We start from the raw sequence: 27049 nt of genomic DNA on the forward strand, positions 1-27049 counted from the left end.
CTTGAGAAGCCCCAGCGTCATGCTGAGGCTTTTGTAGAAGCCGGGGAGGGCTTCTGATCCTGGGAAGGAGCTGCGTGTTGCTGTCTCTTCCCTCGACCTTTGCCTCGTGGCAAATATGAATAGCCCTTTGCTCTCTTATTTTTAAAGGAACGAAAGGGCTGCGGTTGAAAAGTCGGTGCCTTTTTCTGTTGGGGAGTGACTTGAGGTAGAAAGGTGGATTTCCCGGCTGTAGCCGTGGCCACCAAATCTGATAGACCGACTCCAAATAACTCCTCCCCCTTATACGGCAAAACTTCCATATGCCGTTTTGAATCCGCATCGCCTGTCCACTGTCGCGTCCATAAAGCTCTTCTGGCCGAAATGGACATAGCACTTACCCGTGATGCCAGTGTGCATATATCCCTCTGTGCATCACGCATATAAAGAAATGCATCCTTTATTTGTTCTAACGACAGTAAAATATTGTCCCTGTCCAGGGTATCAATATTTTCAATCAGGGATTCTGACCAAACTACCCCCGCACTGCCCATCCAGGCAGTTGCTACAGCTGGTCGTAGTATAACACCTGCATGTGTGTATATACTTTTTTGGATATTTTCCATCCTCCTATCTGATGGATCTTTAAGTGCGGCCGTCTCAGGAGAGGGTAACGCCACTTGTTTAGATAAGCGTGTTAGCGCCTTGTCCACCCTAGGAGGTGTTTCCCAGCGCTCCCTAACCTCTGGCGGGAAAGGGTATAATGCCAATAATTTCTTTGAAATTATCAGCTTTTTATCAGGGGCAACCCACGCTTCATTACACACGTCATTTAGTTCTTCTGATTCAGGAAAAACTATAGGTAGTTTTTTCATACCCCACATAATACCCTGTTTAGTGGTACCTGTAGTATCAGCTAAATGTAACGCCTCCTTCATTGCCAAAATCATATAACGTGTGGCCCTACTGGAAAATACGGTTGATTCGTCACCGTCACCACTGGAGTCATCGCCTGTGTCTGGGTCTGTGTCGACCGACTGAGGCAAAGGGCGTTTCACAGCCCCTGACGGTGTTTGAGTCGCCTGGACAGGCACTAATTGATTGTCCGGCCGTCTCATGTCGTCAAACGACTGCTTTAGCGTGTTGACACTATCCCGTAGTTCCATAAATAAAGGCATCCATTCTGGTGTCGACCCCCTAGGAGGTGACATCCCCATATTTGGCAATTGCTCCGCCTCCACACCAATATCGTCCTCATACATGTCGACACACACGTACCGACACACAGCAGACACACAGGGAATGCTCCTAATGAAGACAGGACCCACTAGCCCTTTGGGGAGACAGAGGGAGAGTTTGCCAGCACACACCAAAAGCGCTATATATATATCAGGGATAGCCTTATAATAAGTGCTCCCCTATAGCTGCTTTGTTATATAAAAATATCGCCATAAATTTGCCCCCCCTCTCTGTTTTACCCTGTTTCTGTAGTGCAGTGCAGGGGAGAGACCTGGGAGCCGTCCTGACCAGCGGAGCTGTGAGAGGAAATGGCGCCGTGTGCTGAGGAGATAGGCCCCGCCCCTTTTCCGGCGGGCTCGTCTCCCGCTATTTTGAGAAATCAGGCAGGGGTTAAATATCTCCATATAGCCTCTAGGGCTATATGTGAGGTATTTTTAGCCTTTATAGGTACTCATTTTGCCTCCCAGGGCGCCCCCCTCCCAGCGCCCTGCACCCTCAGTGACTGCCGTGTGAAGTGTGCTGAGAGGAAAATGGCGCACAGCTGCAGTGCTGTGCGCTACCTTTAGAAGACTGCAGGAGTCTTCAGCCGCCGATTCTGGACCTCTTCTGTCTTCAGCATCTGCAAGGGGGCCGGCGGCGCGGCTCCGGTGACCATCCAGGCTGTACCTGTGATCGTCCCTCTGGAGCTTGATGTCCAGTAGCCAAGAAGCCAATCCATCCTGCACGCAGGTGAGTTGACTCCTTCTCCCCTCAGTCCCTCGCTGCAGTGATCCTGTTGCCAGCAGGAATCACTGTAACATAAAAAACCTAGCTAAACTTTCTCTAAGCAGCTCTTTAGGAGAGCCACCTAGATTGCACCCTTCTCGGCCGGGCACAAAAATCTAACTAGAGTCTGGAGGAGGGTCATGGGGGGAGGAGCCAGTGCACACCACCTGATCGGAAAAGCTTTACTTTTTGTGCCCTGTCTCCTGCGGAGCCGCTATTCCCCATGGTCCTTTCAGGAACCCCAGCATCCACTAGGACGATAGAGAAATGGGGAATCTGCCTGCCGTAATGTGTAAAAAAGGGGGGCTGCCTGACGCTATGTGTAAAAATGGGGAATCTGCCTGCTGCTATGTGTAAAAAGGAGGAATCTGCCTGCCGTAATGTGTAAAAATGGGGACGCTGTCTGCCGTAATGTGTAACAAGGGCACGCTGTCTGCCGTAATGTGTAACAAGGGCACGCTGTCTACCGTAATGTGTAAAAAGGGCACGCTGTCTGCCGTAATGTGTAACAAGGGCACGCGGTCTGCCGTTATGTGTAAAAAGGGCACGCTGTCTGCCGTTATGTGTAAAAAGGGCACGCTGTCTGCTGTAATGTGTAAAAAGAGGAATCTGTTCGCTGTAAGGTGTAAAAGGGTCTCTACCTGGTGTAGTGGTGCTACTGTGCGGCGTAATTTGAATAATGGAGACTACTGTGTTGGTATTATTTTGTGGCCACACCCCTTCCCCACGAAGCCACGCCACTATGTATTTTTGCGCGCGCCTACGGCGCGCACTGCCCCCGGGGTGGACTTGGATGGGGGGGGGGCCCAAAGCATTTTGTCGCACCTGGGCCCACCGCTTGCTTGTTCCGCCACTGCACAGAACTGCCTAGGCAAAAGAGATAGACAATAAAAATAAGAAGTGAATAAGAAGCTGGCCGAATAAGAAGCTAACTTCAGCATCGTATAAAAACAATGGTTTCGAAAGAGTAAAAAAGCAGACGTATGGGAAAAAACATAATGCGGGGAGAGGGCTGAAAACATGAGAAAATACAATATGAGACAAAACATACACAACATAAAAATGACCCACCACAACTAGTTATGTTATAATGGCCAGGTAATTATGAGGGGGCAGCATAATAACAGCAGTGAGGAACTCTGGCAGTGTAATATATATATAATGCACTGTGAGAGGTGAGATTACACTGGGAGCAGTAGCCGTGTTACACAGCATACAGTGGTAGCACCATGTCCCATCACATGTGCGGCTCCTTGCCCCGGCCTGGCCTGCCTCCTCCGCTGCTGCATGTCCTCACTCATCCCCTCTCCTCCTCCCCCTCCGCCGCCGCTCTGGGATCTGGGCCCGCTGTATGATGGGTGCGGATGCCGTGCAGTCCGGGACGCTGCTCACTGCGGGATCCCAGCTCGGAGGCCTGCGGCTGCTGTTCTGCGGTCTGGCCGTGATCTGCAGCCTCTCAGGCCCCGGCCACAGCTACTCCATACCCCTGCAGCGGCCGCAGGACTGCTCGGTGCAGGAGTACTACGATGCCGGCAACCTGTCCTGTGTGCAGTGCCCGGAGACCCAGAGGCCCAGCCGGGAGGGTGAGTGCAGTGTGTATGGGGCATCAGAGGGGGTGGGGTACAGGGCATCGGTGTGGGAGTGAGAGCAGTACGCACAGCATCAGTGGGAGGACGAGTTCGGTGCATTCAGTACATGGGGCATCAGTGTGGGGATGAGAACAGTACACATCAGTGTGGGGATGAGAACAGTACAGGCAGCATCAGTGGGGACTGGGAGTGAGGGGTGGTATTCATGTGACCGCCGGTCTGCTGACCGACAGTCACATGACCTCCTCCACCATCCCGCCGGCTCAGTATCCCGATGGTCGGCATGCCGACCAACAGGGACTATTTCCACTCGTGGGTGTCCACGACACCCATAGAGTGGGAATAGAACCCGTGGCGAGCGCAGGTCGCCACCGAGCCCGCAAGGGGCTTGCTGCAGTCACCCCTCCCCGCCGGGATCCCGGCGTCGGTAAGCTGCCGGGATCCCGGCGTCGGTAAGCTGATACTACACCCGGGAGTGAGTGTAGCACGGGGGCATCAGTGGATGGTGATTGTGGTGGGATCCGGTCTCTAGGTCGACAGTATCTAAGTCGACCACTGGGGGTCGACAGTAATTAGGTCCACATGTTCTAGGTCAACAGGTCGACATGCGTTTTTAACAAATTATTATTATTATTTTAATCTTTTCATACTTAACGAGCCAAGCGGACTATGATTGGGAATAGTAACCTGCAAGCAAAGCGAGCCATACGAGGGGACACGGTGCACTAATTGGGGTTCCCGGTCACTGTACGGAGAAAACAACACCAAAAAAACATCAAAAACTCATGTCGAGCTTTTGACCTGTCGACCTAGTTACTGTTGATCAATAGTGGTCGACCTAGTTACTGTCAACCTTCCATACCACACCTGAGGGCGGTGCAGGGGACATCACTAACAACTAGTCGCTATGAAAGTTTACACTGGGATTCCTCTACACACTGCAGATAGTCATTTTTCAAACCCAGCATGTTACATGGCCGTTAGGAGCTGATTGGCTGGTGCTTTATCACCTTTCAATTTATCACTTCACCAGGATTAATAAATCTGCCCCTGAATATGCCAGTGATTCTCAAACTCGTTCCTCAGGACCCCGCACAGCTCAGGTTTTCTAGGTCACCCGTCTAGTGCACTGTGTGTCACCAGCAGGGCCGGTTCTATGATTTGTGGCGCCCCGGGCAAAATATGGGGGGGCGTGGCTTCGATTGGGGGCGTGGTCAGCACGCTGAAAGAAAAAATAAAAAATAAATAAAAAGTATACTTACCATCCCCGTTCCTGATCCAGACCCCCTTCGCCGGCGGCGCCGCTCTTCTCCTCTCCTCCTCTCTTCTGTTCTCTTCGATCTATGGGAGAGACGTTATTACGTCTCTCCCATAGAACAGCATAGACACTAGAGGTCAATTATGACCCCTAGTGTCTGTGCCACTATGCTGTGCGGTGCGCGATGACGTCATCGCGCATCGCACAGCAAAGGTCCTCTAGACGAAGGGAAACTAGACCGTAGCGTCTAGTTTCCCTTCATGGAGAGGACCTTTGCTGTGCGGTGCGCGATGACGTCATCGCGCACCGCACAACTAAGGTCCTCTCCATGAAGGGAAACTAGACGCTACGCGTCTGGTTCCCTTCAAAGCGGGGGGGGGCACAGCAGGGCACTACGGGGGGCACAGTGGCGGATCTTGCCCTGGTGCGGCGCCCTCCAGATGGCGCCGGCGCCCTCCGGAAGGCGGCGCCCCGGGCAAAAGTACCGCTTGCCCGTGGCAAGAACCGCCACTGGTCACCAGCTGTCACATTTTAAAAATCCACAGGTGGCCTGGAAACCATGAACTGTGTGGGGTCCTGAGGACCGAGTTTGAGAACCTGCAGAATATGTGAATAATGATAAATGGGCCCCTTGGAGAAAGATAAAGTGGACGGAGATAAGGTACCAACCAACCAGCTAACTTGTTGTTTTTCAAACACAGCCTGTAAGTGGCAGTTAGAAGCTGATTGTTCTCTAATGCGCAAAACCATGTGCACTGCTGGGGGGTCAGATATCACATATGCAGGGAGAGATATATTTGGGTGGGTTAATTTGTTTCTGTGCAGGGTAAATACTGGCTGCTTTATTTTTACACTGCAATTTAGATTTTAGTTTAAACGCACCCCACCTAAATCTAACTCTCTCTGCACGTTACATCTGCCCCACCTGCAGTGCACATGGGTTTGCTCATTAGAGAAGAATTTTGCTGCTGCGATCAGGTCTGAATTAGGCCCATAGTGCGCAACCCTTCACCATGTGATCGCATCCCTGAAGACGTGTCATGGCTAATTTTGGGGCCGGCTGATGACGTTGCCTGTGTTTCCTGCGTGTGGACTGGAAACATGGCGACAGGGGTCAGCCTCTATTCAATGCAATCGCAATTCACTTGTGATCACAACGCGGGGCGGCGCAACACATGCTGGGCGACCTTGACCTGTGCTAGGTGGCACCCAGCATGTGAGTATATGGTTGCAGATTTTGCTGCGGGAACAATATCTGCAACCAACTCTGAATAGCCCCCATAGGGTGGGAATGCAATGCATTCTAAATATTATAAATGAAAATGGGTCTGGGCCTCCCTGACACCTGCTGGCGTTGCTCTTCCGGCCCAGGTAATCCGCTCCACATATGGTGGTCGCGTCCCTTACTCCAACCGTATTGGAAGGAGGTACTTTCACTCACTGCTGACATAACGGGGGAGACGGTGCCGAAGGATCCTCTGTTTTGGCTGTTCCATTACTCGTCCAGACCTGTCTCGGGCTACAAGCACTCCCTGCTATGCCATCTCAACAACGCTGCCAAAGCGATGATCCCTGTCCGTTGGCGCTCCTCCTCTCCTCCAACTGTTAGGGACTGGCTGACCAGGATAGATTTATATATGGACTTAGATGATATAATGACCTCCGCTGATGGAGACTACTCGTCCTTCAGGGACAAGTGGGCCCGCTGGCTACTTTTTAGAGACTCCCCAACCTTTAGGTCCATCCTCGCTTCCTGCTCGCCCCCGTCTTCATAGACGCTTCCTTCCCTCAATGTACTGCTCTCCACTTTATGGCTAGCATGAGGTCTGCGCATGGACCAGGTGAACTTGACTCTGTACCTGACCTGATTTGAGTTTGCTTCTGAAGCTCCTTCTTTTCTTTCCCCTCTTCTTCTCCTTCTCTGTTCTTCTCTGTATCTCTTTTCTTTTTCTTTCTTTTTCTTCTCCAAGTAGCTTTCTGTTTTTGATTAACACGACCAACATGATATGTTTGCCTCCAAATAGTATATATCTGTGTATTGTGTTGTTATATTACTTCGATATAGGCCTTTCTGTTAATTGCTAAGGTGACTTAACAGTCCTCCAGTTATTTTGCGAAAATGTTTTCCGACACGATTGTCTGTATGTTACTGTTTGTTACTGTAATTGGTCTTTCAATAAACACATTTTGCACTAAATATTATAAAAGTGATTTGTGTGCACGCTCACTGTATCAGGTTTACCAGATGTAGATCATTCTGTAAGCGTGTATATGCTACGTACATGGAATGTGAGCGCCATCCTAATAAACTTGAATAACTCTCCCTGAGTTTAGGCAATGCAAGCTGATACAGCCATTCAGAAGAGCACAGCTATTTGTTTGTGTGCTTTAATCCTATATAATTACTGGGCCTGAGTTGGACATAAGCATTTGTTTTCTCCAGAAAATAAGCGTTTCGTACTGCACATGTGCACAAGAAGTGTTATGCTCCCATCCATATGCAGATTCAGTTTCTCCTTGCATCAAAGTCTTCTTATGTCTATGAAAACTTACAGTGCCATATTTCATGACATGCTTTCTATGTTCCCTTTGTGTTTCATTAGGTATTTCATGTGAGTGTCTCCCGGGATTTAAATATATTTCTAGGAACGGGCCTATTGTCAGTTGCCAGAAATGTCCTGACACCATGGTAAGTTCTTTCATTTGCTGCAATTTTTGGTCAAACAAATCTCCCCGAAATCACAGATTTTGGTTCACAGCCCCATGGTGCAACAACACCATACTTGCCTACGTTTTCAGTCTCCTCTCCGACCTTCAGACTCTGCTGGCCACTTCGGGAGACGGGGCTGAGCTCCCACATCATTAAGCCCCACCCCGTCATGGGAAATTACTGTGGGTTGTCGGGGAGGGGCGGGGCTAAAACATACTTGCCTTAATTTTCTGTTTCTTCTCTGGGCTTCTCTGGGAGAAGACCAGTGAGGAGAGGCTGCTGGAGGCTTCAGTAGGGGGGGGGGGCATGCTTACACGTCATTAAGCAGGTAGGTGGGTGGGGCTAAATGCAGTGATTTGTGACACATAGCTCCACTTCTTCTGCCCTGCGCCACAATTTTGGTGACTTTCTCCCCATTTTGCCGGCTTTACTAGGAAAATTAGGGCGAAAATTATGGAATTCATGTAATTTTGCCCTGCCCCCTACATACAGCGCTGCAATTCCCAACCCATCCTGCCCGCTTCACTAAGAAGCGGGTGGGATGAAGAAGATCAGTCTACTCTTGCGATGGTGATGGGGGAACTACCTGAAAAATCCGGAGTCTCCCGCAACCTCTGGGAGAGTAGAGTGGTTTGTGTTATTTTAAGACAAATGTTAATGTGATCCAGACGTTCTCAGATGGCGTACACACTCTTAGGACTACTGTATATGCACGCACTTGCTCATGGGCCTCACCATCAATTGAATAGTCCCCTTAGACTACTTCTAGTTAAGTACTGTATATACTTCTCTAATATAATACATGTAATCAAGAGTGTCTACATATAACAATATCTGTACATAGTATTGTATACAGAAAAGAAGTAATTCACTGTAAATTGCCAGATTTCTGTAAAATTCAATTACCCCAAACCCTTAACTAGGACTAGGTTGATGGCAGAATGCTGCAGCAAACGCCTTATCAACATAGCAGACATCCTTCCATTATAGGGATTAGCATATACTGTGCAGCAAAGGACCTTCATTTAAATATGACAGCCAGTAAGAACTAGTGTCGTCAATATAAAATACTTTTCATTGTTATATTTTTATTTGAATTTATCCTGGTTCCTGGTGTACATGAACTACTTCTAGATTTTCCAAGCTCCCACCATTATAAATGAATAGAAGTATTGTAAATATTTATTTGCAAGGGATCCTAAAACTGTAAGCTGACAGGCTCCCATTACAGTTGATGCTCTCGTTATGAATAATATCTTACAACAATGACACAGTCGGCGGGATGTAATGAAGTCAGAGATTGCCAGAGGTTGCCTTGTGTTTGCCCCTTTAAAAAACGTTGAGATTGTCCGGCATCCCGCACCTCCGGCGATCTTGGGCTCCATTACATCCCGCTGAGAATTTTTGAATACACAGGTATATAAATTCAGACCTGTTCGCAGCAGCAAAACTGTTCTCTAATGGGCAAAACCATGTGCACTGCAGGTGGGGCAGATGTAACATGTTCAGAGAGAGTTAGATTTGGGTGGGTTATATTGTTTCTGTGCAGGGTAAATACTGGCTGCTTTATTTTTACACTGCAATTTAGATTTCAGTTTGAACACACCCCACCCAAATCTAACTCTGCACATTGTACATCTGCCCCAACTGCAGTACACATGGTTTTGCCCATTAAAGAACAATTTTGCTGCTGCGATCATGTCTGAATTAGGCCCATAGAACACTTATCTAGTCAACATAGGGTTAAGCTAATGTCACTGTGATTTTGTTCGGTGCAGTTACTTATGACTCTGTAACTTCCCAATTGTATCAGCCCTTCCTCCAGTGTTCATTCTTGCTCTGAATGTGCAAGGACCGCAACATCTTTAGAAGCAACAATCCTGCTTGATGCAACCACGGAATGCAACATTGAAACTTGCACTTTCCCCGTACTTGGTGGCTAATTCAGACCTGTTAGGGTTTTTTTTTTTTGCAGTCCTGCGTTCGCATAGTCGCCACCCAAGGGGAGTGTATTTTCGCTTTACAAGTGTGTGAACACTGTAGCAGAGCTGTACAAACAGAGTTTGTGCAGTCTCTGAGTAGACCAGGACTTACTCAGCCGCTGTGAACACTTCAGCCTGTCTGGGACCGGAATTGACGTCAGTAACCTTCCCTGAAAACGCTTGGACACACCTGCGTTTTGCCAAACACTGCCAGAAAACGGTCAGTTGACACCCACAGACGCCTTCTTCCTGTCAATCTCCTTGCGAACGGATCCTTCGCACAAACCCATCGCTGAGCGATGATACGCTTTGTACCCGTGTGACGCACCTGCGCATTGCGGTGCATATGTATGCGCAGTTTAGACCTGATCGCCCGCTGTATGAAAACGCAGCCTAGCGATCAGGTCTGAATTAGGCTTTAGGTTCAGATTGTCTGTCAGAGTACGGGCTCCAACATACAGATGTGTCCTCATACATCTAGCCTCAATACGCCAGGTCCCGTGCAACTCTTCTAATACCAGGCATCTTTATTTGCCGAAAATGCGTCTTTGTCGCAACGCAATGCTGATCAATTTAATTTATGATACTTGTACATATGTGTGTGACTGAGTCTGTATACGGAGCACAACAGAACTTGTATTGGAAAAAAGCTGCGGCTGCTACATTGTAGCACTTTGTGAACAGATTCAGAGGGGTATATTTACTAAAGTTCAGGGTTTTTGAAGTGGAGATGTTGCCCATAGCAACCAGATTCTAATGATCATTTATCTAGCTTCTTCTAGAAGATAATAGCTAGAGGGGCAAATGTGCTAAGCCTTGAAGAGTGATAATGTGGAGAGAGATAAAGTACCAACCAATCAGCTCCTAACTGCCATGTTACCGGCTACGTTAGACAAATGACAGTTAGGAGCTGATTGGTTGGTAGTTTATCTCTCTCTCCAATGCTTAGTACATAAGCCCCAGAATCTGATACAAAAAGATACCGCTAGAAGATTCTCATGGGACCCAGTGCGAGAAGAGGGGCTGTTTGGCGCGACTGCAGCAGTGATGTATGAGGACACACCTGTAAATGTCTGCGTTTACCACCACTTTAAACTCTCTCATGCAACTCTTCCGTACATGCCTATAAGACGGTGTGTATGTGCATATGATTAGCCATCTCCTAGTCACCGCTCAGGGACATCCAATACATTTCCAGTACACTTCTGAGACCACGTGTTTCAGTCTGTGCCTGTGTGCTTGCAGCACGGGATGCATGGAAACTCGTGCAATTGAAAAATATCGACCATATGTGCAAATACCTGCATTGTGTCCATCTCGGAATCTGACCCTTAATATACATGTTATATATGTTACCAATAATCTATTTCAGGGTGTTACCACGGATGGGTGGAATTGCATTAAATGTCCCACTGGTTTGTCTTCGGCTGGTAACTGTCAGTGCTCTTTAGGAAACATTTTAGGTAAGTTTAATTTGTAATATTCCCTGATTTTTTAACTTTCAAAACATATGGGTCTATGTACTAGGGATCTATGGCCCTCATTCCGAGTTGTTCGCTCGCTAGCTGCTTTTAGCAGCCGTGCAAACGCTAAGCCGCCGCCTAGTGGGAGTGTATCTTAGCTTAGCAGAAGTGCGAACGAAAGGATCGCAGAGCAGCTGCAAAAAAAGATTGTGCAGTTTCTGAGCAGCTCGAGACTTACTCCTACCTTGCGATCACTTCAGACTGTTTAGTTCCTGTTTTAACGTCACGAACACACCCTGCGTTCGGCCAGCCACTCCTGCGTTTCCCCTGGTACTCCTGCGTTTTTACACACACTCCCCGAAAACGGCCAGTTACCTCCCAGAAACACCCACTTCCTGTCAATCACTCTGCGGCCAGCAGTGCGAATGAAAAGCGTCGCTAGACCTTGTGTGAAACTGCATCGGCTGTTGTGAAAGTACGTCACGCATTGCACCGCATACACATGTGCAGAATTGCGGTTTTTTTTTTTTTTGGCCTGATCGCTGCACAGTGACCGAAAACAGCTAGCGATCACCTCGGAATGAGGGCCTATGTACTAAGCCTTGCAGAGAGATATAAAGTACAAGCCAATCATCTCCAAACTACCATGTCATTTTTCAAACACAGCCTGTAACATGGCAGTAAGGAGCAGATTGGCCGGCATGTACTTTATATCCATTGACTTTATCTCTCTCCAAGGCTCAGTACATTGGCCCCATATGCTAAGTAACGTCATGCTGTAACTGAAGAAATAAAATAGACATTTTTCTCTATAGTGGAACGGGGTGTGAACGGCAGCTTGCTGCATGAAGCTGAGTGTATCCCCTGCGATGGGTCTGAGCCGTCGTTTACAGCTGCAGATGCATCAGGAATGCGGTAAGTCAGGTATTAAATTGGTGATGCTACTATGCATGGTAGTATGTGCTCTGCACCACTGGTAATGCGTCACTGGTAATCTACTTTAATATACTAGTTCCCTTAAAAAATTATATTGTGCCAAACTGAAATAAAATTCAGCCCCAACATACTGTATGTATTGCACCAGCCAACATTTACCTTTGTGTTGGAAACAGCACTTATTATTCCACGTTTCACGATAATCGTTGCTCAGATGCAGACTTTTTGTGCTTGTGTGTCTCAAAACTTACAGGCATGAACCGGTTGTCAACCAATAATTATGATGAGCTAAAAGTAGCACATTAGGTTACAATCAATGATCTTGAGATATCACACTAGATGGAGTAGTAGCAAACAGAGATGTGTTCTCATATATCATTGCTGTAGTCACGCCAAATAGCCCCTCTTATTGCGCCAGGCCCCATGAAACTCTGCTAGCATAGGGCATCTTAGCTGCCAGGAGACTGCGCTGTTTAATTTGATATATGACACTGAGTATCTGAATCTGTATATGAAGTGCTGCAATGCAAATGCCATAGCTTTTTTTCCATGCCAAGTTCCATATATGGGGCCTAATTCAGACCTGATCGCTAGGGTGCGTTTTTTGCATCCCTGCGATCAGGTAGTCGCCGCCTACAGAGGGAGGGGGAAATAGCTGTGCAGGAGTGCGATCTCTCTGCACAGCCCAGGACTTACTCTTCCAGTGCGATGATTGGGGCCAGACCTGATGTCAGAAACCCTCCCTTCAAACGCCTGGTCCCTCCTGCGTTTCTCCGGACACGCCTTAAAAGTGGTCTGTTGCAACCCTTATTCGGCCTCTTCCTGTCAGTCACCTTGCTGTCGTCCATGCGATTGCTTTTCTCGCACCGTCCCGGCGCTCCCCATCTCTGCGGACCGCCGCGCCTGTGCATTGCGGTGCATATGCATGCGCAGTTCAGACCTGATCACAGGCTGTACGAAAACGCAGCCTAGCGATCAGGTCTGAATTAGGCCCATAGACTCAGTCGCACACAGATAAGCAAGGGTCACGTGTAAAATGAATCAGCACAGTCTCCTGGTGCGCCTGAAATGTTGCGATGAAGACGCATTTACAGCAAAAAAGACACCCGATGTTAGGGCTAGATGTGTGAGAACACATCTCTATAAAGTAATACAAACTATTAGGATTCCCATTGGTGCTTACTAATCATGATTGTTCTAGTTATACACGGTGGAGTCACATTATTATGACCACCTGCTAATAGCCAGAGTAACCGCCATGTACAGCGCTGGCAGCAGCTCGACGGGCTGAACGGTTGTTTTAGACACACGTCTGGTAGCTCCCAGGATAATTTTGATGGTGAGCTGCTCCACTGTAGCGTGTCGGTCGGCCCTCACGCAACTTCGTAGCCGACGTTCACCTCTCATATGGCACGTGGAGCTCCGCAGTTTCCATGGCGGTTATTTGCAGTGGTCCCATTTGTCCAGTCACGATACACCTTCACCACAGCAGCACGCGAACAGTTCACAAACTGCGCTGTTTCAGAAATACTGCCACTCTTAGCCCAAAGGCCGATAATCATCCCTTATTGCAACTCGGATAAATCGCCCCTTTTACCCATGACCGCAACGAGTGATATGTGTGCAGACAGCTATTGCACACCTTATATACCCACCAAGCCAGCGCATGACACGTGACGTACTTCATGAACTGCGCGCTGTCAACATCGAATGTAGGAGGTGGTCATAATAATGTGACTCGACCGTGTATTTACTTTATCCATATGGCTCCTCTGTACATTAAACTTACTTGTATGTCTGTTTCTGTAAATATGTAAGTGAGTAGTCCTTGTGCCAGGCCTCCCTACATACAGGCACTAAAAGACTAAAAGAAACACAGACCACTGATGATGTTACACAGATGTTTGTCTTGCACAATTCAGATGTATCCCCACTTGCGACAGAAGGGTTGTAACTGGGTTGCACCTGCAGCATTTGCACGTAAGCTGTGTTTAGTGATTACACGTCTGGACCATGGGGGTTAATTCCAAGTTGATCGCAGCAGAATTTTTTTTAGCAGTTAGGCAAAACCATGTGCACTGCAGGGGGAGCAGATATAACATGTGCAGAGAGAGTTAGATTTGGGTGGGTTATTTTGTTTCTGTGCAGGGTAAATACTGGCTGCTTTATTTTTACACTGCAAATTAGATTGCAGATTGAACACTCCCCACCCAAATCTAACTCTCTCTGCACATGTTATATCTGCCTCCCCTGCAGTGCACATGGGGGGTTCTTTTTGAGTTGTTCGCTCGCTAGCTGCTTTTGCACACACTAGGCCGTCGCCCTCTGGGAGTGAATCTTAGCTTAGCAGAATTGCGAATAGAAAATTCTTAGTTTCTGAGTAGCTCAAGACTTACTCCTACACTGCGAGCAGCTCAGCCCGTTTCGTTCCTGGTTTGACGTCACAAACACACCCTGCGTTCGGTCAAGCCACTCCCCCGTTTCTCCAGACACTCCCGCGTTTTATCCTGGCACGCCTGCGTTTTTTCGCACACTCCCAGAAAACGGTCAGTTTCCGCCCAGAAACACCCACTTCCTGTCAATCACACTCCGATCACTTCAACAATGAAAATTCTTCGTTCGGACGTGAGTAAATCTACTAAGTTTTGTGCTAAAATACTTAGTGCATGCGCATTTTTGCCTTAATCGCTCCATTGCAAAAATCGTCAACGAGCGAACAACTCGGAATGGCTCCCATGGTTTGCCCAACTGCTAACAAAATTCCTGCTGCGATCAACTTGGAATTACCCCCCATGTCAACATAACTGCAGGCTATGTAGCGTTGTGTGTACCCGGAATTACACCTGTTTTCATACAGATAGTTTGCACCAGAGATAGGGCTGAGATAGGGCTGATGCAAGTGTGCAGGGATACTAATGGCGGCTATGAAACCAAGCGTATGATCTGGTGGGACCTTTCACTGCAGATAGGTGTACAACACAGAGATGTGACAAATATCTGCATTTAGAGGGTTATTCAGTATGGATTGCTATGTACCGAAAATCGCAATCAAGCGATTTCCGGCACACTGCGCATGAGTGACCTCAGTGGCCGTCAGGGGGCGGAGGAGTGGTCCGGCCAAAGCAGGCATGGCCAGACCGTTTTCGGTGCGGTTGTGTGACATGTGAAGGCAGGGGGCATCCACCGTTGTTGCAGACGCAATGTAATTGCAATACTATCGCAATTACATTGCGGTGGCAACTGCTGGGTGGTGGGCAGCATGCAGGACGGTCTTGCCTGCGCTGGGCGGCCCCCAGCATGCGATAGAAACAATTGCAGTTCCATGCATGCAATGCAATGCAGTTATGTCTGCATTGCAAGCATGGAACTGCAATTGTTTGTATGGGTGCAATTACCACTGACTTGTGTTCAACACGGCATCAGCCCCAAGGTGAATAAAGTACAGTCCACCAGTCATTATATGACATCTTACTAGGTAGAGCACCAGTACTGCACTGTTCACTTTAAGTGGTAATTCAGACCTGATGGCTGCTGCGCATTTTCGCACAGCGGGCGATCAGGAACATCGCACGGGTACAAAGCGGATCACCGCTCAGCAATGGGTTTGTTCGACGGATCTGTTTGCACGGGCGATCGCAAGAAGAGTGACAGGAAGAAGGCGTTTGTGGGTGTCAACTGACTGTTTTCAGGGAGTGTCTGGAAAAACGCAGGCGTGTCCATGCGTTAGCAGGGAGGGTGTCTGACGTCAATTCCGTTCCTGGACAGGCTGATGTTGTTAACCCATCGGCTGAGTAAGTTCTGGGCTGCACAGAGACTGCACAAAATCTCTTTGTACAGCTCTGCTACACATGCGTTTACACACTTGCACAGCTAAAATACCCTTCCCCTGTAGGCGGCGACTATCTGATCGCAGCAGTGCAAAAATCGCTTGCTAGCGATCAGGTCTGAATTAGGCCCTAAGGGCGGGTACACATCAGGCCGACATCGACACGATTTGCTGTGTTGGAACGACAAATCGTGCATATCGTCTGATGTGTACACTCGATTGCACGCTCCCGTGGGTCGCATACAATATCTTCTGGTTGGCATAATTGATATTGCATGCGGCGCTGTGCATATTAACAAAAGACAGAACGTCACATCATTCCGTCGTTCATTAAATCACCTGATGTGTGTTCGGTCAATCGGGGATGGTCCAGGATGACAGGAAATGTTCTGACCATCAGCCCAATTGTCCGTCGTCGTTCTGCTGTGTAACCCCCTAACCTGTTGTTGCATTTTTAAGATGCGTTAATGTGTAAAATGGAAAATCATGGTGTGCGCTGGTCATGTGTGCACAAACCCACGGGTCTATGAGGTCTTGTCTGTCTAACACTAACCGTGTAACTGGCTTTGTCATCTGGTTTCGATAAACATAGTAAAAGACGTTCACACTTTTACTGTGCAGTTTTTGGGTGTTTTTTTTCTTCAAAACAAATATATTACACAAAATGTACAATTACTCTTACATTGGGATGGCCATCGAATGGTACACCATCGATGATTTACATTGATGACGGGAAATCACTGATGGTTTGCACCCTTTATTAACATCTTAGCCTGTGATATTCGGCAGGAAACCAATCAGGGAAGAGGGGGCGGTGGTTAAGTGACGTGTCAGAGCCACGTGACTACTCCTGTAGACCAAAAGTCAGACTGCATGAATAACGGGATCCGGTCTCTAGGTCGACAGTATCTAAGTCGACCACTATTGGTCGACAGTAACTAGGTCGACAGGGTTTTTAGGTCAACAGGGTCTCTAGGTCGACATGTTCTAGATCGACAGGTCAAAAGGTCGACATGAGTTTTTCACGATTTTTTCCTGTTTTTGATCCTTTTCATACTTAACGATCCACGTGGACTACAATTGTTAGCCTCTAATTAGGTAATAGTGTTATGTTATAGTCCCTCGCCAGTGGCTTATATAAATTGTATATTTATTGAATATACAGGTTACCGGCACTGTGGCTGTTCTATCTGCCGGACAGCGATTACCTGGCGTGGTCACACCACAGTGCACACTCACTGCAGACTTGTGCCGTGCTCTGCTCACCCTGTTGTCTTCAGGAGCTGTAGTACAATTCAGCCAACTTTCAGTCCTGGTATTAGGGAACCCCGTGTGTACAACCTCGCAACTCGTCACCTGGGGGTGTGGCTTAACACGTTTCTGAGCCTACCACAATAGACGGCTGTTTCCTCAGAAGTGGATGGGGTGTCCTCTTATGAGGAAACAGACGTCTGTCGTGGTAGGCTGAGAAACGCGTTAAGCCACAAGTGGTTCGCTTCTTATCATAGTCTGTTACGTTCTCTATCCCCAGGTGTGAGAGATGCCATCAGACAGTTATCAGTAAGAACAACTCCTGCAACTGTTACCAACCAAATATTGTGGTAAGAATATGACACACACCTGCCGCTCACATGCCTGAAGCATAGTTAGATATTCTTGAACGTCTAGAAGTATGTTTGCCATCAATTATAATAAGACATTATTAGGAAATAAAACACTGCTGATAAACCGTGTATATTAGTTCCTTCCCTTATATTACACACCAGCACTTTCTATTCCCACGCTTCCTAGGCTGACGGTATGTGCTTCAGCGGAGCTAGTCACATCCTGTCCAGAGTTCTGCCAACTGTCCGCTATGGGCAACTGGTAAGCATGTACATATTGCAGATCTAACAGTGGATATGAACTGTAGTGTGTGTGTGTGTATATATATATATATATATACCTGTGTGTGTGTGTGTGTGTGTGTGTGTGTGTGTCTATATATATATACAGGTTGAGTATCCCTTATCCAAAATGCTTGGGACCAGAGGTATTTTGGATATCGGATTTTTCCGTATATTGGAATAATTGCATACCATAATGAGATATCATGGTGATGGGACCTAAATATAAGCACAGAATGCATTTATGTTTCATATACACCTTATACACACAGCCTGAAAGTAATTTTAGCCAATATTTTTTATAACTTTGTGCATTAAACAAAGTGTGTCTACATTCACACAATTCATTTATGTTACATATACACCTTATATACACAGCCTGAAGGTCATTTAATACAATATTATTAATAACTTTGTGTATTAAACAAAGTTTGTGTACATTGAGCCATTAAAAAACAAAAGTTTCAGTATCTCAGTCTCACTCAAAAAAGTCCGTATTTCGGAATATTCCATATTTCGGAATATTTGGATATGGGATACTCAACCTGTGTGTATATATATATATATATATATATATATATATATATATATACCTGTGTGTGTGTGTGTGTGTGTGTGTGTGTGTGTGTATGTGTATATATATATATATATATATATATATATAATTTTTTTCGTTTCAGGGCATTTTGTTACGGTCAGAGTGGTTTTCCATTCATTTGCAGGCGTCTGCTGCAGCTTGTTTGGTACGTATTGTGAGTTAATTTATGTTTTATTGGCTTTGAGCCATTAATTGTGTGTTTTATTAAAATGGTCTAATATGGATTGCAGAGAAATGATTAGCAATAATCAGGGTCTTGGATGGGGATCAGTACGTAATCCTGCTGGCCGGGATCCCAGCGGTCGAAATACCGACGCCGGAATCCCGACAGGGGTGGCGAGCGGACGTAGCCCCTTGCAGGCTCGCTTCGCTTGCCACGCTGTGGGCACGGTGCCTCGCTATGCTCGGCACACTATTATATCCTCCCTCTATGGGTGTCGTGGACACGCACGGAGGGAGAATATGTCGGGATTGTGCCGGTCGGGATTCCGGCGTCGGTATTTCGACCGCCGGGATGTTGACCGCATCCCCTTGGATGAGAAGAGATAAGCTATACTATATTATACAGTATATAATATGCATAGTACACCTGTAACATTCCAGCTCCGGACTGTGCATGTGAAGCACCACTGACGTTGCTTCCGTTTACCATGCTGCCGCTCTCACTGGTATGTGCACAGGCATGCTTCTCCATGTAACCTGTAACTCTAATACAGGCTCATTACATGACGTCTCTGTGACTAGATGTACCAGTGTCTGTTGTTCTGGATTTCCCATTACCGACTCCTCCTGCTTCTGGCCAGCTTTGCCTACTAATGAAATGAAAATGAAAATCTCTGTTCTTCGTCCCTGAGCACTATAATAATCTGTAGTTTGCTAGCCAAGTGATTATGAAGCCAGGAGCAGCCCTGATCAGTTTGGTGCCATAGGCCTAGATTGTAGCTGGTGCTCCCCCCACCCCCACCCGGAAATAGATGCCGCCACAAAGCAGCGTTGCACCAACTCTGGGTGACAGAGAAAGATTTCGGCTGGATTGCAGCTTTATATAATTGGACTCCTCTCATGCCCCTTTGTATGGCCTAAAAATCCCATCATTCCCCAACATATTTTAGAATCTCCCCATGCCCCTTATATGGCTATAGTGACTCCTCTTGCCCATTGTATGGCATCGGACCCCTTAGTGTTCCAACAGCCTTTCATGCCCCTAAATATGCCAATAGAGCTTATTTATGACCCTACATATGCCATAGCCCCTTCATGCCTCTACATATACAATTGCCCTCCCATTCCCTTTTCTTTATATGGCAGCATGTGTACCCGTTATTATGCCATTAGTAGCTGACCTGCCCCCTAATATGCCAGAGCTCCTTCATACCAAGCCTTGTATGCTATCACTGCCCAACAGAGCCCAGACCATGCCCCCTCGCCCTTGGCTAATGCTGTGTACACAGGTACTGGCACAGTGACAACAAGCCAATCTGAGGTCTCCGTCTCACTGTGACTCAGGATTCCAGGCAGAAGATCAATTCTGCGGGCACTGAGTGACACCATGGATCTCTGCCACTCCAACTGCAGAAGCTCCATCTCATCTTACCCCTCATCAAATAACTCCCCCCTCACTGGATGGCTCCGGTTGGGTTCTGGTATGAATGGTTGACAATGTTAAGGTCGACATTCACTAGGTCGACCACTATTGGTCGACATAGACAAATGGTCGACACGGGACAGGTCAACACATGAAAAGGTCGACATGGAATTTTTAACTGTTATTGGTGTCATTTTTTTTCCGTAACATGACCAGGAACCCCAATTAGTGTACTGTGTCCCCTTGCATGGCAAGCGAAGCCTCGCTGCGTTCGGCACAGGTTACCGTTCCCAATCGTAGTCCACGTGGATGTTAAAGTATGAAAAAGTTAAAAATCTAATAAAAAAAAAAAGACATGTCGACCTTTTCGTGTGTCCACCTGTCTTGCGTCGACCATTTTCACGTGTCAACCATTTGTCCATGTCGACCAATAGTGGTCGACCTAGTGACTGTTGACCTTAACATGGTCGACCATTTGAGCGGATACCCCCGGTTGCGGCCACCCACATCCAGGACATCTCTTATTGACACTTAAACCTGGTCTAGCAAGTTCTTCACAGTCGGCCACTTCAGTGTTGATGTTTAATTACCATGACTGCCTGGTGCCTAACATGCCCAGCCCCTGGATGCCCCCTCTGGCACAAAGACTCCCTAGGCAAGTGCCTAGGTTACCTATGCCCAGGACCGGCCCTGTATGCAGCTGAGGGTGACTGGTAATTTCCTTATAATTGACTCTATTCCTTATGTGTCCCATATGGATACAGAAGCGATAACATAATCAAGCAGTGCTTATTTACAGTTGTTCTTGCATATACCTGTCCGTTCTGTCATACTTCATATATGTACTGTACATACATGGTAAAAATAAGATTTTAAACCTACCGGTAAATCTATTTCTCCTAGTCCGTAGAGGATGCTGGGGACTTCGTAAGGACCATGGGGTATAGACGGGCTCCGCAGGAGATAGGGCACCTAAAAAGAACTTTGACTATGGGTGTTCACTGGCTCCTCCCTCTATGCCCCTCCTCCAGACCTCAGTTAGAGAACTGTGCCCAGAGGAGATGGACAATACAAGGCAGGATTTAGAAATCCAAGGGCAAGATTCATACCAGCCCACACCAATCATACCATGTAACCTGGATCATACATAACCAGTTAACCGTATGAACAACAACAGTAACGGTCCCAGACCGATTTCAACTGTAACATAACCCTTATGTAAGCAACAACTATATACAAGTCTTGCAGAGTTTCCGCACTGGGACGGGCGCACAGCATCCTCTACGGACTAGGAGAAATAGATTTACCGGTAGGTTTAAAATCTTATTTTCTCTTACGTCCTAGAGGATGCTGGGGACTCCGTAAGGACCATGGGGTTTATACCAAAGCATCCAATTGGGCGGGAGAGTGCGTATGACTCTGCAGCACCGACTGAGCAAACGCTAGGTCCTCATCAGCCAGGGTATCAAACTTGTAGAATTTAGCAAAAGTGTTTGACCCCGACCAAGTCGCCGCTCGGCAAAGTTGTAATGCCGAGACGCCTCGGGCAGCCGCCCAAGAAGAGCCCACCTTCCTAGTGGAATGGGCCTTAACCGAATTTGGTACCGGCAATCCAGCCGTAGAGTGAGCCTGCTGAATCGTATTACAGATCCAGCGAGCAATAGTCTGCTTCGAAGCAGGTGCGCCAATCTTATTGGCCGCATACAGGACAAACAGAGTCTCTGTTTTCCTAATTCTAGCCGTCCTGGCTACATAAATCTTTAAGGCCCTGACTACGTCCAGGGATCTGGAATCCTCCAGGTCACTTGTAGCCACAGGCACCACAATAGGTTGATTCACATGGAATGAAGAAACCACCTTAGGCAAAAATTGCGGACGTGTCCTCAATTCAGCTCGATCCACATGAAAAATCAAGTAGGGGCTTTTGTGTGACATAGCCGCCAATTCTGATACTCGCCTTGCTGATGCCAAGGCCAACAACATGACCACCTTCCAAGTAAGAAATTTCAACTCAACCTTGTTAAGCGGTTCAAACCAGTGTGATTTTAGGAACTGCAACACCACGTTGAGGTCCCACGGTGCCACTGGAGGCACAAAAGGAGGCTGGATGTGTAGCACTCCCTTTACAAACGTCTGGACTTCTGGAAGAGAAGCCAATTCCTTCTGAAAGAAAATCGAGAGGGCCGAAATCTGAACCTTAACAGAGCCTAATTTCAGGCCCATATCCACTCCTGTCTGTAGGAAGTGGAGAAAACGACCCAGATGAAAATCTTCCGTAGGTGCATTCTTGGTCTCACACCAAGACACATACTTTCGCCAGATACGGTGATAATGCTTAACCGTCACCTCTTTCCTAGCCTTTATTAAAGTAGGGATGACCTCTTCCGGAATTCCCTTTTTCGCTAGGATTCGGCGTTCAACCGCCATGCCGTCAAACGTAACCGCAGTAAGTCCTGAAATACACAGGGCCCCTGTTGCAACAGGTCTTCGCTCAGAGGAAGAGGCCAGGGATCTCCTGTGAGCATCTCTTGTAGATCTGAGTACCAGGCCCTTCGAGGCCAGTCTGGGACAACGAGTATCGTCTGTACTCTTCTTTGCCTTATGATCCTCAACACTTTTGTGATGAGAGGAAGAGGAGGAAACACGTAGACCGATTTGAACACCCACGTTGTTATCAGAGCGTCTACTGCCACTGCCTGAGGGTCCCGAGACCTGGCACAATACCTCCGAAGCTTTTTGTTGAGGCATGACGCCATCATGTCTATTTGAGGAGTTCCCCAAAGACGTGTTATGTCTGTAAAGACTTCTTGATGAAGTCCCCACTCTCCTGGATGGAGATCGTGTCTGCTGAGGAAGTCTGCTTCCCAGTTGTCCACTCCCGGAATGAAGACAGCCGACAGAGCGCTTACATGATTTTCCGCCCAGCGAAGAATCCTGGTGGCTTCCGCCATCGCGACTCTGCTTCTTGTCCCGCCTTGGCGGTTCACATGAGCCACTGCTGTGACATTGTTTGATTGAATCAGAACCGGTAGGTTTCGAAGAAGACTCTCCGCTTGTCGAAGGCCGTTGTAAATGGCCCTGAGTTCCAACACATTAATGTGTAGACAGGACTCCTGGTCTGACCAAAGTCCCTGAAATTTTTTTACCTGTGTGACCACTCCCCATCCTCGGAGGCCCGCGTCCGTGGTAACCAGGATCCAGTCCTGAATTCCGAACCGGCGACCCTCCAGCAGGTGAGCACTTTGCAACCACCACAGGAGAGACACTCTGGCCCCTGGGGACAGAGTTATTTTCCGATGTAAGGGCAGATGGGACCCGGACCACTTGTCCAGAAGGTCCCATTGAAAAGTCCTTGCATGGAACCTTCCGAAGGGAATGGCATCGTAGGCCGCCACCATTTTTCCCAGAACTCGAGTGCATTGGTGAACTGACACCCTTTTCGGTTTTAGCAGGTCTCTGACCATGTTCTGGATGTCCTGGGCTTTCTCTATTGGGAGGAAGACCTTCATTTGTTCCGTATCCAGTATCATACCTAGGAACGGCAGTCGAGTTGTCGGAATCAACTGTGACTTCGGTAGATTTAGAATCCAACCGTGTTGCTGGAGCACTCTCAGAGAGAGCGCCACACTGCTCAGCAATTTCTCCCTTGATCTCGCTTTTATCAGGAGATCGTCCAAGTATGGGATAATTGTGACTCCATGCTTGCGCAGGACCACCATCATTTCCGCCATTATCTTGGTGAAAATCCTCGGGGCTGTGGAAAGTCCAAACGGCAACGTCTGAAATTGGTAATGACAATCCTGTACAGCGAATCTCAGGTATTCCTGATGGGGAGCATATATGGGGACATGAAGGTACTCATCCTTTATGTCCAGAGACACCATAAACTCCCCCTCCTCCATGTTGGCTATTATCGCTCTGAGTGATTCCATTTTGAATTTGAATCTTTTTATGTACAGGTTTAGGGATTTCAGATTCAAAATAGGTCTGACTGAACCGTCCAGTTTCGGGCCCACAAATAGGGTTGAGTAGTAACCTCTTCCCTGCTGGTGCAGGGGAACCTTGATTATCACTTGCTGTATACACAGCGTTTGAATTGCAGCTAACACTACATCCCTATCCGATGTGGAAGCTGGTAGGGCCGATTTGAAAAATCGGCGCGGGGGCACCTCCTCGAATTCCAGTTTGTACCCCTGGGAAACTATTTCCAACACCCAGGGATTCAGGTCTGATCTGACCCAGGTCTGACTGAAAAGTCGAAGACGTGCCCCCACCGGTGCGGACTCCCTCAGGGGAGCCCCAGCGTCATGCTGTGCGTTTTGGAGCAGCCGGGGAGGACTTTTGGTCCTGGGAACCTGCCGAAGCAGGTGCTCTTTTGCCTCTGCCCTTACCTCTGGCGAGGAAAGAGGATCCCCGACCTTTTCTGGACTTGTACGACCGAAAGGACTGCATCTGATAGGGTGTTACTTTCTTTTGCTGTTGGGGAATATATGGTAAAAAATTTGATTTACCTGCTGTAGCTGTGGAAACCAGGTCCGTCAGCCCATCCCCAAACAATACCTCACCCTTATAGGGTAGTACTTCTATATGTTTTTTGGAATTCGCATCACCCGTCCATTGGCGAGTCCATAAGGATCTTCTCGCCGAGATAGACATGGCATTGGCCCTAGAAGCTAGCAGTCCAATGTCCCTTTGAGCATCCCTCATAAATAAGACTGCGTCTTTAATATGGGTTAGAGTTAAGAATATAGTATCCTTATCCATATTATCAAATTGATCTGTCAGCTCATCTGTCCAAGCTGCAATTGCGCTACACACCCATGCCGACGCAATTGTCGGTCTTAGCACAGCACCCGTATGAGAATAAATACACTTTAAGGTAGTTTCTTGCCTGCGATCTGCAGGGTCCTTAAGGGCCGCTGTGTCAGGAGACGGTAGCGCCACTTTCTTGGACAAGCGCGTCAGGGCCTTGTCCACAGTGGGAGGTGATTCCCAAATCTCCCTGTCCTGCTTAGGGAAGGGGTATGCCATATAACTTATTTTGGGGATCTTCGGTCTCTTTTCCGGAGTCTCCCAAGCTTTTCCAAAGAAATCATTTAATTCATGAGATGTGGGAAAATTAATAATCTGTTTCTTTTCCTTAAACATGTGTACCTTTGTGTCGGGGACCGAGGGTTCATCCTCAATATGCAACACATCCCTTATTGCCACAATCATACACTGAATGGTTTTAGACACCCTAGGGTGCAATTTTACTTCGTCATAGTCGACACTGGAATCAGAATCCGTGTCGGTAGTAGTGTCTTGTGTTAAGGGACGCTTTTGAGACCCCGACGGGCCCTGTGAGTCGGTCCAATCCGAGGATTGACCCCCTGATGTCCCCCTTAATTCAGCCTTATCAAGCCTTTTATGTAAAGATGCCACACTTGCATTCAACATATGCCACATGTCCATCCATTCCGGAGTCGGCACAACCGACGGGGACACACCACTCATTTGCTCCACCTCCTCCTTGGAGAAGCCTTCCGCTTCAGACATGTCGACACCACGTACCGACACCCCACACACACAGGGATTAACCTACAAGGGGACAAAACCCCAACCAGGCCCTTAGGAGAGACAGAGAGAGAGTATGCCAGCACACACCCAGCGCTTAATAACACTGTGGAAAAATATGACCAGATAGCGCTTTTTTATATATTAATATTCCAATTCCCACTCACTGCGTCGCCAATGTGCCCCCCTCCTCTTTTTTCCAGCCTGTGAAGTTCAGCAGGGGAGAGACCAGGGAGCCAGCGTTCAGCATGCAGCCTCTGTGGAGAAAATGGCGCTGGTTAGTGCTGAGGATCAAGCCCCGCCCACCCGACGGCGGTCTTCGGTCCCAGTGCTTATTTTATTAAAATGGCGGAGGATTCTTGGATTTACTGCCTCCGCAGCCTAATCCATCTTATCATGCCCAGAAGTGAGGAATATTGCTGCCCAGGGCGCCCCCCCCAGCGCCCTGCACCCTTCAGTGCTGCTCTGTGTGTGTGTATAGTGGGAGCAATGGCGCGCAGCTTACCGCTGCGCGCCTTACCTCATGAAGATCTGATGTCTTCTGCCGCCTGATGTCTTCTGCCTTCTCATACTCACCCGGCTTCTATCTTCGGCATCTGTGAGGAGGACGGCGGCGCGGCTCCGGGACGAACCCCAGGTGAGACCTGTGTTCCGACACCCTCTGGAGCTAATGGTGTCCAGTAGCCTAGAAACAGAGCCCAACCATAAAGCCAGCCCTGCTTCTCTCTCCTCAGTCCCACGATGCAGGGAGCCTGTTGCCAACAGGACTCCCTGAAAATAAAAAACCTTCAAAATTCTTTTAAAACAGAAAACTCTGGAGAGCTCTCTGCAGTGCACCCATTCTCCTCTGGGCACAGAATCTAACTGAGGTCTGGAGGAGGGGCATAGATGGAGGAGCCAGTGCACACCCATAGTCAAAGTTCTTTTTAGGTGCCCTATCTCCTGCGGAGCCCGGCTATACCCCATGGTCCTTACGGAGTCCCCAGCATCCTCTAGGACGTAAGAGAAATCCCATGCTTATAGCATGTACTCTCTGCAGCTGAGCTCCAATCAAACAGCGTGCCAGGCGCTGGGGAACATGTGCGTAATGAACATGCATTCTACAAGTCCTCAGAGTGCCGATGCCTGTGGTCTGTTCCGTTACATATTCCAGAATACAGCTGCACTGGGGATGGTGCATTCCATCTCCTTCTGGTAAGCACTATATGATACTCTCATCAGCGGGACAAGAGTGTAGTCGCTGTTCTATTATGTATTCCTATGTCATCCACAGGAGGCCAAATATCCCCTGGTTGTATTATGACGACCAGCCAGGCTTAGCATCGCGGGTCCTTACAGCTTCTCCATTCCCTATAAGCTTCAGCTTTAAGTCCAGCGACCAGGTGAGTATAGGTCATCAAAGATATCGTGCTAAATTATTATATAGTTTCACAGGAAGTAATTTTGTGTTCTTGAGATTTGATACTCCTTCCACTTCCAACACTGGCACAATAACTCTTATTTAATATTATACATGTGTCGTTGCATTGGCAATACACTAATATAATTCTGATTAAAGGATGATTCCAAAATCCAAATCCTGTTTATCATTGTTACTCCAACCTGATGGGTTTCCACAAAGACTCCATTGGTCCATGCTGTAACCTCTTCTCTCTTACGAAGGTGCTTCTTTTTCTAACT

At 47.7% G+C, this 27049-nt stretch overlaps 1 protein-coding gene across 1 annotated transcript in view; it reads left to right on the forward strand.

Annotated features, from left to right (window-relative positions):
* Positions 1–3181: 3181 nt before the first annotated feature.
* TMEM67 (transmembrane protein 67) overlaps positions 3182–27049 on the forward strand; it is a 72688-nt gene continuing 48820 nt past the window's right edge. The window contains exons 1-9 of the mRNA XM_063924106.1: positions 3182–3563; positions 7431–7516; positions 10892–10982; positions 11798–11897; positions 17276–17345; positions 17536–17610; positions 18311–18373; positions 26409–26563; positions 26643–26751. Coding sequence (XP_063780176.1) covers positions 3332–3563; positions 7431–7516; positions 10892–10982; positions 11798–11897; positions 17276–17345; positions 17536–17610; positions 18311–18373; positions 26409–26563; positions 26643–26751 — 981 coding nt within the window. The 5' untranslated portion in view covers positions 3182–3331. The remainder of the gene's footprint in view (positions 3564–7430; positions 7517–10891; positions 10983–11797; positions 11898–17275; positions 17346–17535; positions 17611–18310; positions 18374–26408; positions 26564–26642; positions 26752–27049) is intronic.

Source organism: Pseudophryne corroboree, chromosome 5, assembly GCF_028390025.1.
Source record: "Pseudophryne corroboree isolate aPseCor3 chromosome 5, aPseCor3.hap2, whole genome shotgun sequence".
In the NCBI taxonomy this organism is placed as follows: Eukaryota; Metazoa; Chordata; class Amphibia; order Anura; family Myobatrachidae; genus Pseudophryne; species Pseudophryne corroboree.